Here is a 16,113-nt window from a genome sequence, read left to right on the forward strand (position 1 = left end):
ATTCTAATATGAGTCATTCCAGAATTGCGGGTACATTTCAAGTATAGAAAGAAAACAAAAAAATATGATTTTCTTTGTCTGTTAAACCTTTTTATTTTCATAGAAGGCACTTTAAATTCAACATTTTAAATATTTGCTGATCTTAAACTTGTAAGATTTAAAATATTAATGCTGAACATCAATTTACTAACTGAACATCAATGTAAAAATCTGTCAACTCTGTTACAGACAAAATGAGTTGATAACAGAGTTGACATTTTCCACCATTTTGTGCTTTATTTCAAAATGCTAACCTCAAACCAGATACCACATGGCATGTCTAAAATCATAATTTTATGGGTTTTCACCATATTATGTTTTTTTTTTTTTAAGTGAATGAGAGATTCACTGCAATATCACAATAATAGATTTGACAAATAATTAATCTACTATTGGAGTATACTAAACATTTTGTACAAATTAATTAGAGAAGAATAATGAAATACTTCACGCTTTCCAGAGTTTCCCACCAGAGGAAGTGACATCCCTTGGTGCAAGTCACATGCTTTTTCTACAAATGCTTTGGAGGTTTTTTTTTGTTTTATAACAGAGGTAACAGAGTTGACCAGAATGTAGGGACAGACACAAAATCTATTAATTAAATTACAAATAATACAGAAAATAGATATTCTATGCAATTGTTTATATAACTTAAAAAGAGTAAACAAAAAATATTAGAAAATTAGACTTATTGTTTCATGATAATTCAAGTTGAATGTATGAATCAGGAGGTGGAGACAGTCAATAATAGGTGCAGTGGGAGTCATTTAGTTAATATTTCCCCATTAAATTGTATTCCTAAATATACATAAAGCATTATTTTAGTGATAGTGTTATATAATGTGTTATTCAAAATTGATTCAAAAAAGTTTTTTATTATTTAAATAAAAGGAGGTTTATCTGGGAGACTCGAAATGTACCAATTCTAGAATGACCCATATATATATATATATATATATATATATATATATATATATATATATATATATATATATATATATATATATATATATATATATATATATATTGTGTGTTTTCTCTATAGTCTCTAAAGCTGATGATACACAGTGCAACTTTTTTGAGCAATGTTGCATGGGCACTTTCTTGTTTAGAATGGGCAACAAATTTCTATCTAGATACTTTAGATCGGCCGTGGGCCCTGTGTCTCACCCGCAGTCTGGTCTCTCACCTGGTCGCCCGTTGATGGCAACATTGCTCAAAATGCCACTCTTAGGGTTCATTTGAACAGTACATTTAAAATGCAGTTTTTGCGCGTTAAACAAACAGAAATCAGTCTACTTTCTTCAGAAATAAGAACATTTTCTTTATCATACATTTCTTATATACTGGTACACAAAGCAGAATAAAGACGACGCAATGACACGTCCATGGAAGTAGTGAATTTATTGTTGTTTCCCACCTGTAACCAAGAAGCCATTTTCCACTGGATTCAATCATATTTTACTTCTAATATATGAACTTTGTATTATTTTCCCCTCACCCCTATGACCATTTCCACAATCAAGCAGGCAATGACAAGGTCCAAGATTGGAGCCGTTTAGGTGCATAGTGAAAGTCACATACAGAAATACTGTCACAAGAAGAGGGAAAAGAATAGAAAACAAAAGAAGAGAATAAACTTAAAAATATATCATAACATCTCATATAAGAACAATGCACACCACAGGATGTCCCTGATTAAAAGCCATGATTGCAACATCAACTATACAGGCATACAAAGACATTGCTAAGAAGGGGGGAAGAGAGAGAAAAATAAATCGAGTACAATTTTTCCTTGCCTTCCATATTAGTGGACATGCAAAACATTTTTCACCTGCCTTGGCCTCCAGCTGGGTAACTTTAGTGCATTTTTGCGCTTTATCGTGGTTTATGTCCTTGTGGGTCTAATGCTATAAACAATAGATGTCATATTATTACAGTTAGACGACTCCAGTAACGGATCTACGCTCTCTTTGATTTAAGCGATGTATTGCCACATGATAAAGCTCCCCATGGCAGTTCCCATTAGGCAGCTATGAAATGAAAATGCATGACACGAGCTGAATGCAACATTTTATCAGGCCAGATTTGCTCTAGAAAAGGGGAGTGTTGGAGTGTGTGGATGTAACGGCAGGAAAAACAACATTCTTCTTGTAGAATCCGAGTAAAGAGACATTTTAGTGTGATGTGGGAGACTGGAGGCCCCGAACCTTGTGGCCCACTGTGCTTCAAACCAATGCGCAATGACCATCTGCAGGGGCCGCACCGTTTAACGGTCCAAGTATATGACACCATAACCAAGAGATAAAAACAAAAAGACGTGGTAATGTTATTGAAATCGGGCACCTCTACATTCACAATCAGCCAAAATATCTGGCAGGCTGTCACGCCATTCTGTTTGAACCATTCATCGTATCTTACACAGGTGATGGTATCAGATGTTTGGACCGCGATATCAGTCCTTTAATCTCCAAGTTTAAACCTGTAACCCAGCCAAGATTTAAGCTCTGGAAAAAAAATATGAATAAATTTACCATCTACTTTTTCTCTTTTTTTCTGTTTATGTATATCATGTGTTTTTAATAATTACAAAGTAAACGATTTAATGATTTTCTTCTCATATTTTCTGATTCACTATACATTTAAGTTGTTACAAATAACCTTCATATACAAGCAATCTATTTAAAAGAAGTATATCCGGCGGCCAGCGATGGCGTAGACAGACTGCTGTGTCTTTATATTGATTGTTTCAGCTTTGCTGTACCACTATAGGCTAGATCTTTATAAAATTAACATTTAAAACAACATTATAATACTCTCCAATTTTATTTACGGAAAATCAATTCCAAGCTAAATTTGCAGAATCACGTTCTCCTGGTTTAAAACCACTGATAAATTGCCTTTGAAAGAAAAAAAACAAAGTTACGAGAGCATAAAATTGCGCTCCATGGTACAACAGTAGCAGTATTAGAAGTAGTAGTATTAATAAACCGTTGTTTTCTTTAAATGAACCAGAATATGCATTTCAAATGCATGAAATGATTTGAGAGCAGTTTTATATTGGTCAGTAGTATGTTCACCCCTCTCTAGCTCCACAGCCCCCACAATGGCTAAATCTGCATCTGCTCCAGATATTTGTAGGTGGGGTTTTCATAGCCATGGTTCTGCATCTTGCTCAGGTGACGCTCTTCTGGAGATAGCATAGGGTCAACCTGAAACACAAGAGGAAGATTGAACATGTCACTACACCCCAAAAAACATAGACTATGAAATATACAGTACACTACCGTTCAAATGTTTTAGAAAAAATACAGTCAAAACTAATATTGTGAAATTATTATTACAATTTAAAATAACGGTTTTCTATTTGAATACATTTCAAAATGTCATTAATTCCTGTGATGTCAAAGCTGAATTAGCAGCCTTCAGTGATTTTGTGATCATGAAACATTTCTTCTTATTATCAATGTTGTAAACAGTTGTGCGATTTCTAAGGGTCTGTTTACACCTGGTTATATCATGCATTTTTACTGATCGGATAGCTATGGAATTTGTTAAAACGGATCCATTTACACTTGCCCACATAAACGTGTCTCCGCAAAACGGATATAAATCCGATCTTCAGTTCCTGCGCTATATGCAAATTTAACAGAGTTCACGTCAGCGCAAGCAACAGATATGAGCTGCATTTTATCATCAGCTAATTTCAAGATCAAAGACAATCTCAATACTTTTAATGAAGATGATTGTGTGTTGAGCGTCTGCGCCATTTTATTTGCGCCATTTTACGCGTTGGCTTGCTTAAGATATACACAGCAATTTATCTGCAGCGATACGTGTTGCGGTAGCTATATCATGTCATATAGCCAATAATAACACGCTCTCACACGTTTATTTGTTAACATTTTGGGAGTAGTAAAATGTACATGTGTGGTTTCAACAACCAGGTGCATTTAGACTTGATGAATGAGTCTCAGACCACCTCCTGACGTGGTTTGAGCGATCGGTTTAAATCCGTTTCGAAAGCGTTTCAAAACACATCCCTGACCCTCACTTCATTGCTCCGCCCCTAATAATATTGAAAACGCTGTGCAACACAGGCATTGACTAACAGCTGGCGCATCAGCTTGTGCAAGTATGGATGAATCAGCTGTGATTCAACAGCATATCTTGGCTCTGTGAAACAGCAAAAAAACAATACTGACATACCAAGCAGAAACAAAGTAACTTTGGCGTCCACTATCAGGCCTCCCCACTCTCAAATGTCTCTCCAGCGCTGGAAAGCTTTTCCGATATTAACGCGAGTCCCTTCTTCTTCCAATTAAATTCCTCCGACCTTTTCCTCTTTGGTAATATCTCAGCTCTCTCTCTTTCTACAAAAGTCCTGCTTGCTCTTCACTCTTTCCCCTCCCTCATCATCATGAGTGGACACGTCCCTATTTATTTACACAGCTAGGACTATGTATGAATGAACAGTACTTTTACAGCACACACAGAACAGACATCTAAGCAAATATTCACAAAATTGTTTAGAAGTTGATTTAATAGCGTTTCGCAGAAATCACTGCACCTTTGATATTTTTTACTTTAAAGGGATAGTTCACTTTGAAATTAAATTTTGGTATGTTTTAGCTTACCTCAGGGGCATCCGAGATGTAGGTGTCTTTGTTTCCGCAGTAGTTTCAATTTTGATATTTTTAGGTCAAACCGTTCTTGTCTGACAGTCATATCATGCAGGTCTATGGTCACTATCTCAAAGAGCATGCACAGAGTCCAAATTAAACAATTAAATCAATGTGTACCATCGTAAGTACACATTGATGGCCTAAGACACGAAACGAGCAGTTTGTGTGAGAAAACGAACAGTATTATATCATTTTTACCTCTTATACACAGCCATGTCCAAGTGATCTGAGGGCGCGCGCGCTTCCTGCTGTGTGACGTGTGCGCGCGTTCTGGCTTAGTCTGCGCAAGCGCCGGAAAGTGTACAAGAGGTCAAAACTATATAAATACTGTTCGTTTTCTCACACAAACCACTCGTTTCGTGTCTTAGGCCATCAATGTGTACTTACGATGGGGAATTGTTTAATTTGGACTCTGTGCATGCTCTTTGAGACAGTGACCATAGACCTGCATTATATGACTGACAGACAAGAATGGTTTGACCTAAAAATATCAAAATTGAAACTACTGCGGAAAAAAGACACCTACATCTTGGATGCCCTTCAGGTAAGCTAAAACATACCAAAATTTTATTTCAAAGTGAACTATCCCTTTAATGACTAGAAAGTTCAAAAGAACAGCATTTATTTGAAACAGAAATCTTTTGCAACAGTATAAATGTCTTTACTGTCACTTTTGCTCAATTTAATGCATCCTTTTTTTTTTCTGACCCCAAACCTTTCAATGGGAGTGTATATTCATTCAAATTTTTATATAATGTATGTATCTAAAAGATAAAAGAACAACATTTTCTTTGAACCTGCTTGTCCTTGAGTGCTTTGAGTGAGAGCATTATCCTTCACAGGGATGGAGAGGATATCTCTAGCCGTTTTGTAGTTATCCTCAAGGTTGCATTGAAAACAACAACAGTGAATGATGGAGCGTCACGTGTGACCGTTAGCTCACCTCCACAATGCCGTGACTGATGGTGCCGTACTGCCTCTTCCTCAGCAGCACCAGACTGATCACAATCACCGTCGCTATGGCCACCGCAATCACCAGCAGGCCAATCAGAGCGCTGCTCCCGAAGCTGAAGTCATCCACCAGGGGGCGGAACGTCTCCTTCTCTGATCCACGACTGAACTGCGAGGGAAAAATAAACACCAACCGTATTTACACTCCCAGAGCACAAAGAGCTACGACAAACATGGCTAAGACCATTCAATGCTGCGACGAGTGCTGCTGAAGCAGGGGACTCGTACTGTAACTTGTGTACAGTAATACAGTAACAACAATACAGTTGCCATGCAAAGTCTTGCACGTAAATCAAGCCTGTGTGATTTTTTTTTTTCATTCTGAATTTGTTGCATTTTTTATCACAAAACAGCCATCTTAAAGCATCAGTTCCCCCCAAAATGAAAATTCTGTCATCATTCACTCACCCTCATGTCATTCCAAACCTGTAGGACTTGCTTTCTTCTGACATTCTCTCCACCAAAGAAAGTTATACAGGTTTGAAAACGACATGAGGGTGAGTGAATGATGAGAGAATTTTCATTTAACCCTATAAAGCCTATTATATATATACAAATATCAAAGTTCTCCAAATGATCAGCATGATCAAAACTTCACTGAAAAACCTGTTTAAAACATGATACATCAGGCTTGCGAGGAACGCTTGTTTGTTCATCTCTCAATCATTATTGTATAGCATTGTATTGTATGTTTTGCTCCCCAGCCAACATTAAATATCATCTTACTAAAACATTATTGGGAGATGGTAACAACTGATATTTATATTAATTATGTAAATAGTCTGTTATACAATTATAAAGATCTCAATTTACATGACAAGCTATTAGAATTTCATCTTTCTTTTTGGTCATTAAATATCAGTAACTGCAAATTAGATTTTTGCTCAGTTTGGGGTTATTGTCCTCCTTGAGTATGAGCTTCATATTCTCACTATATAATACTATAGGAGACAGAAAAGCCTGAAGTATATACTCAATAAAAGTGCATATGCAAACTGTGTGTTACGTCACATTTTCAAGATCGAAATTGAGCTTATGGCATGAATGAATGTGTTGGTAGTATTGATCTGCTTCACACAGTGAAAAACTGAATGTGCACAGACAGCCAATGATAGCCGTGACTGTCAGTTTTCACGCACAAATGTTTAGTGCTCAATTCCATTTGTGTGAGAACCTAATGATGGCGAATGACGCGTATCCACCGTACATGCTCATGCGTCTCGCGTTAAAAACATGCACACGTGCTGTGGAAGATTGTGACAAACGATGTAAAACTGTCATTTGCTCACAGGTCGAAGTGAAGCAGCCCACTGTAATCCCCCACCAACCCATTTACAGCCCATAATATGAGACTGCAGCGTTTCACAGTACCATGTATTGGGCACAGGAGGGCGCTGTACTTACCAGAGGATCAACACCCTTCAAAATCACTTCGTTAACATCCAGAGTCTCATCAATCACCTGTCAACACAGACAGGGTAGTCTCAGTTACTTCCTTGGGAACTGAAGATTGAGTCAGTGTGTGAGATGTGCAGTGTCTGTTAGATTACTGAAAATCAAGATTGAGGGGACCAAATGTTAAAGTTCAAAAATTGGTCATTGAAAAATGCTAATTGAGCGACACCGATCCTGTATATTAAAGTGGCGTGTCCCCTCAGTGTCTGTCATGGTTTTGGTGCCGTTTACAGCAATAGATGGGTATTAAATACTGTGAGCAAATCCAAAATAATTCATGAGCTTTGATACAGTGACTATGTCCTTGTTTGAAACCATGGCCGGTTGCATTTAATGAAGGAAAAACAAGCATTTTCATCTTGGCATTGTGCTATCAAACACAAAAACACCTACACGTGTATTGAAAAACATTAAATAAAGGGCTAATCAGAGCATATTTAAAGAGATAGTCACCCAAAATGTACATACTTCCGTGAAACGTAAAAGAAAGATATTTTGAAGAATGTTGGTAACCGAGCAGTTTTGGTTCCCATTGGCTTCCATACTATTTTTTGTTCAAGTCAATGGGAACTGAAACTGTTTGGTTACCAAGGTTCTTCAAGATATCTTCTGCAGAAAAAACAAATGCATACAGGTTTGACATGACATGATGACAAAGTTTTCATTTTTGGGTGGACTATGCCTTTTATGTAGCTTAGATTCTCATAAGCCTCTGATAGCACCTCTGTGTGATTTCACAAAGACAAACATGCAGAAATATTGTACAAACAAAACAAGGCGAACATATGAGTCACATTCTTCCGAGAGATCATGCACTGCAAGTCTCCAGCTCAGCCCTTCACAACCACACGGGCTCTTGTGTGAGCTGCGAACAGGGGAGACTGGAATGTGACTGGGAAATATGTGAATGTGGCATGCAAAGAATGCTATGAATGAGATAAAAATAAGATAAACCAGACTTGTATTTCTGGAAGCAGATAGCAGAGCAGTGATTGCAAGGCAGCAAGTGAAGTGCTAAAGTTTAAGGTAAGATTAGATGTCAGGCTTTGGTTCAGAGGGGGCTATAGATATTTAAAATAGACCCCAATTTATTGCAAATAAATGCAAGAAAGGAGTCCAATCGGAATTCAACATGCTAACCATATGACGACAACCACTGAATGGCTAACATTTAAGTAAATTAGATATTTATACATTTTTACGATAAATATAAAGTTACAAAAAAATAATAGATAGCACTGACATTAGTAAGTTTTCAAAGGGTCAGCAGAAAATTTCAGAGAATGTCAACATTCACTGCATTTGACATTACCATCTCAGTTTACTTTCTGGAAAAAGGTTAAAAAAATCACAAGACTATTCATGATTATTTTATTTTTATGACAGCCATTGTTTTTAAAAGTACAAAACTGTCACTTTTAGCAGCTCACTGCAGGTTGTCTTGTAAAGCTGCTTTGAAACCATATTTATTATAAAAAAGGAGGCTAGAAATATGTTTTAAATGTATATAACATTTTAAAATGTAAAAATAAAATACAAAAGATAATCTGTCAACGTGATACAGAGAAAATAGTTTCTAGAATTCATTTTATTTTTTAGTAAAATGACAATATAATAAAATCTATTTATTTAATTCTGCTAACAATGTAGTCTTCATAATATAACTTTTTTTGTAACGCCTTTATATTTTAAAAGGGGGTGATCATCCTTGGCATCAAAACATTTGAAAATCCCCCAAAAATGTGGAGAAAGAAACCAAGCGCTGTAAAGACAAATAAACTCACATGGCACAGTTATTACTATGAGACCAACAATTTATACTAAATAATTAGATTTACAGAGCAAACTGTCTGTATTATTTAGCTGTTCATCTAGGTGTATCATGAAAGCCTTTCTATATTTTATTATTAGCACTTAAACTGAATGTTTATAATAATCCTGAATTGCTCTTTTTTGGTTAGATTATGTAATGACATGAGGGCTGGCGTCAGCAGCTGGCACAGTGTACACAACAGAGCAGTAAAGCGTGTGTGGTGCTCGAGGCAGGCTGGTGGTCTCACCACATTTTCGTTGATCTTGCTCTTGCTGTTGATGACTTTTTCCTCTGCTCCAATCAGACCGTCCAGACTGTTCATGCCAGAGCCTGCAGAGGGAACAGCCAATCAGAGTCATTCCTGCATTCAAATCAAACTCAAACGTTTACCAACATCTCTGATCAACAGTAGCTGCCATCAAGACCACAACTTCAATTTTTAGCCGATTCATGGCCAGAAACCTGCTGCCTTGCCAATTTGCACAGTCAGTCAGGGGGCGGCACACCAACGCAGACTCATTCATAAGTCATGCACTTATTACAGTGTATGATGTAGAAGCTCCCACTGAACCCAGAGTCCTCCTGGATCAGCCCAGGCAAGCCCAGTGTAAGCATTCAAGCTCACAGCAAGAGGTGTGATCTACTGTGGTCAAAAGGTCTCTTCCTGGAAGAATTAGTGCCTTGAGACATCCTGTGAGCACTTGTTTCCAGTAACAGCTCTATAAATAGACACTCACCCTACATATTAAACTATTAAAGTCAACATGAACCTGCATCCAAAACACATTCTACTACCACAATGTGACATTTCAGAACGGAGCAACTGACAGGATGGTCAAAAGTGGTCGTTCAATACCAGAACCAGGAATTAGGCCATTTAAACTTCTACCTTCTGGGCACTGACATAGCGATTACGTGGAGGCTAATGGTCAAGTTCACTGTCAAGAGAATACTGATGTATTCCAATGGTGACACTTCCTTTCGAACTGTGCTTTTTTTTTTTTAACAATGCAATTTGCTTTAAAATGGTAATATTTTACTACATTAAAGCTACAGTCTGTAACTTTGTGTTAAAATTTATCATGATTCCATTTTCAAAACCGTGTTTTTGTCTTATCCTGAATCACTACGGTGGACCTATAATAAGTGTTTATATTTGGACTATTTTTAGACCGGTCAGGTCGTATCATTGCATCATAGACATAAACAGTGCGAAGTAGCTCCGGCTACAATGCTCTTCGGCAAGACGCACGCAGTTGTGTTTATTAACCGCAAGAGTGTTAATAAAAAGTGACGGACCGAAGCTTTAAAATTAAAAGGCCTTAAACTACTGCATTAAATGTTGACATTTTTTTTTAAAAAGACAGCATTTCCTAAAAAAGAATGGCTTAAATATCTGGCTATTCAGATTAAGAACAATTATATTCAATGTGCACATGCAGTGTGCTTCAAATTTTTAACTAATTGCAGATAAAATACTGAAATCAAAGGTGCACGTCAAGAAAGTAGACTTTCATGACTGTCAATTAACACACTTAAGTAAACATTTAAAAGGTGCATTTAGAAATATCAATTGATATAAGTACATTTATTATGATGTGTTGACTAACATATCAAAGCAAGTGTCAAGTACTTGATTATAATTTTAACTGTAGTGTGTTATTTGATATTACACTGATGTTACATCATTATAAATTTGTAATTAGAAGTATATTAAAATACATGACATACAAGTTTCAATAGAACTGACGTTGAAGTATATTTTGGTTTATGAAAATGCTTGTCAGTACTTTCAGCAGTACACTAACCATAGGGATAACGCCAGAACCCAGAAGACTGATTCGCAACTGGTCCCTTCGAGATTTTCCTATGTATTGTCTAGATAATTATTAAAAACATAAGTTTTTCAAAAAAGCTGTTTCAAAATTTGTGTTTTCGATATGTTTTTTTGTTATTAAACAACAAAGTGTCATCAAGTAATGTTTAGCACAGGTTTTATTTTACTCATAAATTGAAAAACCCCATTACAAAATTAAGGAATCAGTGGCAAATTAGTCTTCTGGGTTTTGACACCACTTTATTTCAAGACAACAGAAGCAATTATGAAATGACATAAAAACTCACTTAAGTGGATCAAAAAAAGCAAAGAATTTGCATATAATATAAAGTTTAACAATAAAATATTTTCATTTAATTGTAAACAACATGCAATTAAGTGGCTAAAACTACATCCAGCACGCACTTATGTATATTATTTCCGTAATGACTCTTTTAAAAAGCATGCTAAAGCGTACTTCTCTTTCATAAGGGACATATGATTAGATATATATGAATTCAAAACATTAAACAGCACAAACAGCATTTTCTCTGTTGTAACACAATAGTGGAAAACATTCTATGTCAATGCTGGAAGCTTCTAAAGACACCTGGCTAAAATGAGTCCTGGTTGCATAATACCACGTCGGAGAAATCTCATTGGTTGAGAGGAGAACAATATCTTTCGCCCACACTCATTGTTTGACTGTCAAAGCAGCAGGTCACCACCACTAAAAGATTAACTATGTTCAGCGGCTGTCACAAGGTCTGGAGAGAAGCGCTTGCAGCTTAAACATGCACGACTGAACCACAAAATACATACACACACCACTGGCAAAACTTAACACATGGAGGTGAATGTGTGTAACTAAGAAAATTAGACTTAACAAGTGAAATGAGACGACAAAAACAAAAAGACCAATCAGAGATGGACATTTTCAGAAAGAAAATGTGGGTAGTGCTTGCCTGTGCTTACTCACCACCACGATGCTAGTGTTTTGTGGGTGGTTGTAAGGTGTTGCTGAACAGTTTCTAAGGCATTCTGGGTGTTTTTTTAGCTAGCTCCTGGGGCCAAGTGATTGCTAGAAAGCTCATGTAAAAGAGCCAATCCTCAAGTCCGTCTGCTAGCTACAATGCCACTTTCTAAGCAAGTTACGTAATTTAGACGAAATGAGACGAAAACCATCCGATCACCATTTCAAAAGTAAGAGCACAACACTCTTCAACAAGCTGCATGATTTGAAGTATCATTAATGTACAAACGATATAGTACAATTTATGCTCTAAAGCTTAATATTCAGGGTTAGGGTGTTGTTTCAATTCCCAACCCCAAGTATAAGCAATAGTAATGGTGAATTGCAAGCTTTGTAAGCATCACTAATAATCTAAGAGTATCTTAAATGTGCATTTATATGAGGTGGGACCACAAGGTTAAATGGTAAACAGGTTTATGCTCCAATTGTACAATCTGGGAACAAAAGCTAGCCGTGGGTCAGTAGACTAAGCGGTCCTGCAATGGAATTACTAAATTAACGAGCTACTGTCATTAAAAGCGCAAGATTACAGGAGAGTGACGAGAGGATGCCCAATAAGTAGCAAATGAGTCGTAAGGATCTGTCCACAGAGAGCTGGGTCTGAATCAGGTTATTTGTATTCCTGACACAGGCAGGTAGTGAGGCAGCCATAACTGCTTTAGCACCACACAGCACATTTACACTGGACTCGTTCTCAGATCCAAATAGCTGATTAGCTTAACAAGCTGCTGGGACTTTTCATTAGGCAAAGCTCTTCCGGCCAGACATTGAGAGATGGGATGTTTGGTCTCTCCATCTGAGGGAGTGACTGAGAGGAAATTGAGAACAAGATGGCTAACAGGGCTGAAGGGACAGACAGAGCAAAACTATGGGGTGGAAATACAGTGACAAAAAAAAAAAGAGGATAGATGGGAAAATGATTCAAGATGTATGAAAGTAGGGCTGGGTAAAAATTCGGATTCATTTTCATTTGAACAATAAGATATAGATTTGTAAAACCCCAAAATGACAGAATTATCCTTAAATAATAACAACAACAATAATAGTAGCGATTCTTTTTATAAAATAATAATAAATTATATTATATATATATTTACTTAAAAAAATAATATTAATCCAGGACATGGTCACAGAACACCGCACTTTATGTGTGTGAATCAGTTTTATTTTTTACTTCTTTTTAAATTTAGCATGGAGTTTTAAAAAGTAATAATAGTTTTTAATATGCTCCTTAATCATAACATGGAGTCACAATGCACGTAATGTACTACAAAATGTAAAAAAAAAAATTGTAAAAACAGGCATGACATTACTGAAATATTCCAACCTGATCCAGTATCAAAAATATGACTCAATACCCAGCCCTATATGCAAAAAAATAAAAATAATAATAATAAAAAAAGAGCAAACACAACATTTAGGAGGCTGAAGAGGGGGAAAAGAGAAACAGAGAAAAGCAGCAGAAACCCACCTTTCTTGAAGGCACGAGGCGGTTCAGAGAGATCGCCTAGGCATTGCATACAAGCAAAAGACAAAACAAGAAAAGATTGAAACAGAAAAAGAGAAAAAAAACAAGTGAGTAAAAGAGAAGTCAGTCAGGGTTATCAAGCTCTGTCTGCAGACGGAGAGGAAAATCCCGCAGGGACAGAATGAAAAAAACAAAAACAAATCAAAGAACAGGTGAAAGAAAGAACCAGGATGTGTTTCTGGACAGGCCTGTCATAATGAAAGCCCTCCTGGGCTCTGATGTGCTGATTATTTTGCTCTTTTTGTACATTTCACCTTAATTTCGCCCATTTTGGCATTTGCTTACAGGCTTGGCAGGGCAGTGAAAGAGCAGGACTGGGCGCTGAAAGAGAGAGATTTCCAAAGCACTTGGCCTCAGGCTTTACGATTTTAGCTGAACTTCAAATGTCGTTGTGTTTAAGGCGATGCCAGTGGGGATTCAGGCAAGCTTAGATAAGCAGAAACATCCAGCCCGAGTGCAATATTTGGACTTCAGCGTTTCATTCAGCATTTAGAAAACATTAACACGAATAGGCCTCTTGCTGCCAGAGAGCTTCCGCTGACTGGCTTTGAGAGAGAAGCTACAGGCAAAGCTTTAGTACTGACTCAGAACGGACACTTTAAACAAGAGCCAGCCAGAGAAAAAGCCATTTCAGTAATGTGTGAACAAGGTACTGTTGGCTGAGCTTTTCCTGGAAAATTTCCAGGTCACATTTCACCCCAAAAAATAAAAATAAATGTTATTTTGAAAGAAGAAAAATATATTTTTTACAACCATTGAGATGTTTTGAATTATAAATTATATTTTATTTTAGGGTGACGTATGACCCTAACAGACTTTTTTTTTTGCGATCTGTTTGGTTCACAACAGTATGAACAGCACAGACCACATGGAATCTGATCTTTTCGGTTCAGATTGGGCCACTTCCATATTCCATATGTGGTTCAAAATCAGATACAGGTCTGATGTTTTGCAATGCGACCGCAGTCTGAACAGTCATATCAGAATTCATGCGACTTTTACTTCACTTTAGATTCGTCATAATTCTACAATGAAGTAGACAATGTAGACCAATGTGCACAAAAAGTATTCTCGTCGCTTCATAACATTAAGGTTGAAACACTGTAGTCACAACGATCTTCACTACCTTTCTGGGCCATGAAAATGGCAATTGCGTTGCAGTCTATGAGGGGGTCAGAAAGCTCTCGGATTTAATCAAAACTATTTTAATTTGTGTTCTGAAGATGAGCGAAGGTCTTACGGGTTTGGAAAAACATGAACAATGTGAGTAGTAATAAACAGAAATTGAATTTTTGGACGAACTAACCCTTTAAATGCAAATACTTCAATTAATGTGCTTTACAGTATTTATCTCCTATCACATGATATAAATGAAACAAAAATAATGGTCAAATTTAACATTTCTTTGTTTCACTAAGCTAATAGCTAACCATTTAGCCAACTAAGCTATCATATCCTAGGGTTACTACAGGAAATCCAATCTTCATCGAATGCTCTCAGCATTAGATATGGTTATAACAGTATAGTATCACAAATATGATATTTAATAGAGAGTGGAAATATGTTACTCAATATTAGCTTTAGTATTAGTTTCATCTTCATTTTAAGTGCTATAACTGAATGATATGGAGTTCAACCCTGCTGAAAACAACCTAAACTGGCTTGCTGTTCTCCCAGTTTGGTTCGGCACTTTTTTCAGATGTTCAAGCTGAAGCTGAATTCAAGTTAAAGACCAACTTGGCCAGGCTGGGAGACCAGCGTAACCGGCTAATACCTATGGAAACTTGTTCCTGCCATGGAATAAAAAATATATATAATTGCAACCTTTTATCATACAACCAACTTTTTTCAAACAATTCTGTGAGATATAAAGTCAGAATTGTGAGGGGAAAAAAGTCTGATTGCGAGTTTATATCTCGCAAGTCTTACTTTTTTCTATTAATTGTAAGACAAACTCGCAATTGTGAGTTAATTCCAAATTGTGAGATAAAAATACACAATTACATTTTTTTTTAAAAAGCAGTCAGAATTGTGAGATAAAAATCTTATAATTGTGAGATATATATTTCGCAATTACCTTTTTTATTTATTTATTTTTTTGTTCCATGGCGGAAACAAGGTTAAATTAAAACCAGCATACCGACTGGGTTTAGCCGTTTTTGTCCAACAGGGAAGTGGGTAGTAGCGGCATGACACTGACGCAAAACCTGCCTCGGCAACAGTGCCTTATGGACTACTTGCACTGAGCTTCATGACGCACTTCCGTTTTGAAATAGTACAACTAATTTATTTCTCGTTATGTATATTTTCAATGTGCTGTAGGCAGAGTTGACTAAACGGCACTTAAGCGAGTGTCCGCAAGAATACTTAAAAATCAGGACATTTTCAGAGACAGGAGAAGAGATATTATAATGATTACGGTGTAAAGAGTTTTCCAAACTCAACGGAACATGAAGTTTTAATCCAACCCAAGCCGTTCTGAGAAAGCAGCGGCTGGTAAACATCCGTGATTTCCACCACAGGATGTCAGTGCTCGTCTTAAATAGTGACCGTGTATGAGACCTGATGAATATGAACCCTTAATTATTTGTATTAAATATTTTAATCACTTGTGTAATTTTTCATAGTCAATAATTCCACTGTATGTAATTTACATGTTTATGTAAAACGTCTTAATTAATATGCAAAGTAGTAGCATTGTTAATACTTTACTGTTAAAGATTAATTAAATAA

At 36.6% G+C, this 16,113-nt stretch overlaps 1 protein-coding gene across 1 annotated transcript in view; it reads right to left on the reverse strand.

Annotated features, from left to right (window-relative positions):
* Positions 1-1,424: 1,424 nt before the first annotated feature.
* Positions 1,425-16,113, reverse strand: part of aplp2 (amyloid beta (A4) precursor-like protein 2) — an 80,197-nt gene continuing 65,508 nt past the window's right edge. Inside the window, exons 14-17 of the mRNA XM_081371741.1 lie at positions 9,251-9,333; positions 7,140-7,196; positions 5,668-5,844; positions 1,425-3,251 (exon numbers count right to left, since the gene is read on the reverse strand). Of these exons, the coding sequence (XP_081227867.1) occupies positions 3,150-3,251; positions 5,668-5,844; positions 7,140-7,196; positions 9,251-9,333 (419 nt within the window). The 3' untranslated portion in view covers positions 1,425-3,149. The remainder of the gene's footprint in view (positions 3,252-5,667; positions 5,845-7,139; positions 7,197-9,250; positions 9,334-16,113) is intronic.

The sequence above is a fragment of the Scardinius erythrophthalmus genome (assembly GCF_964197995.2).
Source record: "Scardinius erythrophthalmus genome assembly, chromosome: 8".
In the NCBI taxonomy this organism is placed as follows: domain Eukaryota; kingdom Metazoa; phylum Chordata; class Actinopteri; order Cypriniformes; family Leuciscidae; genus Scardinius; species Scardinius erythrophthalmus.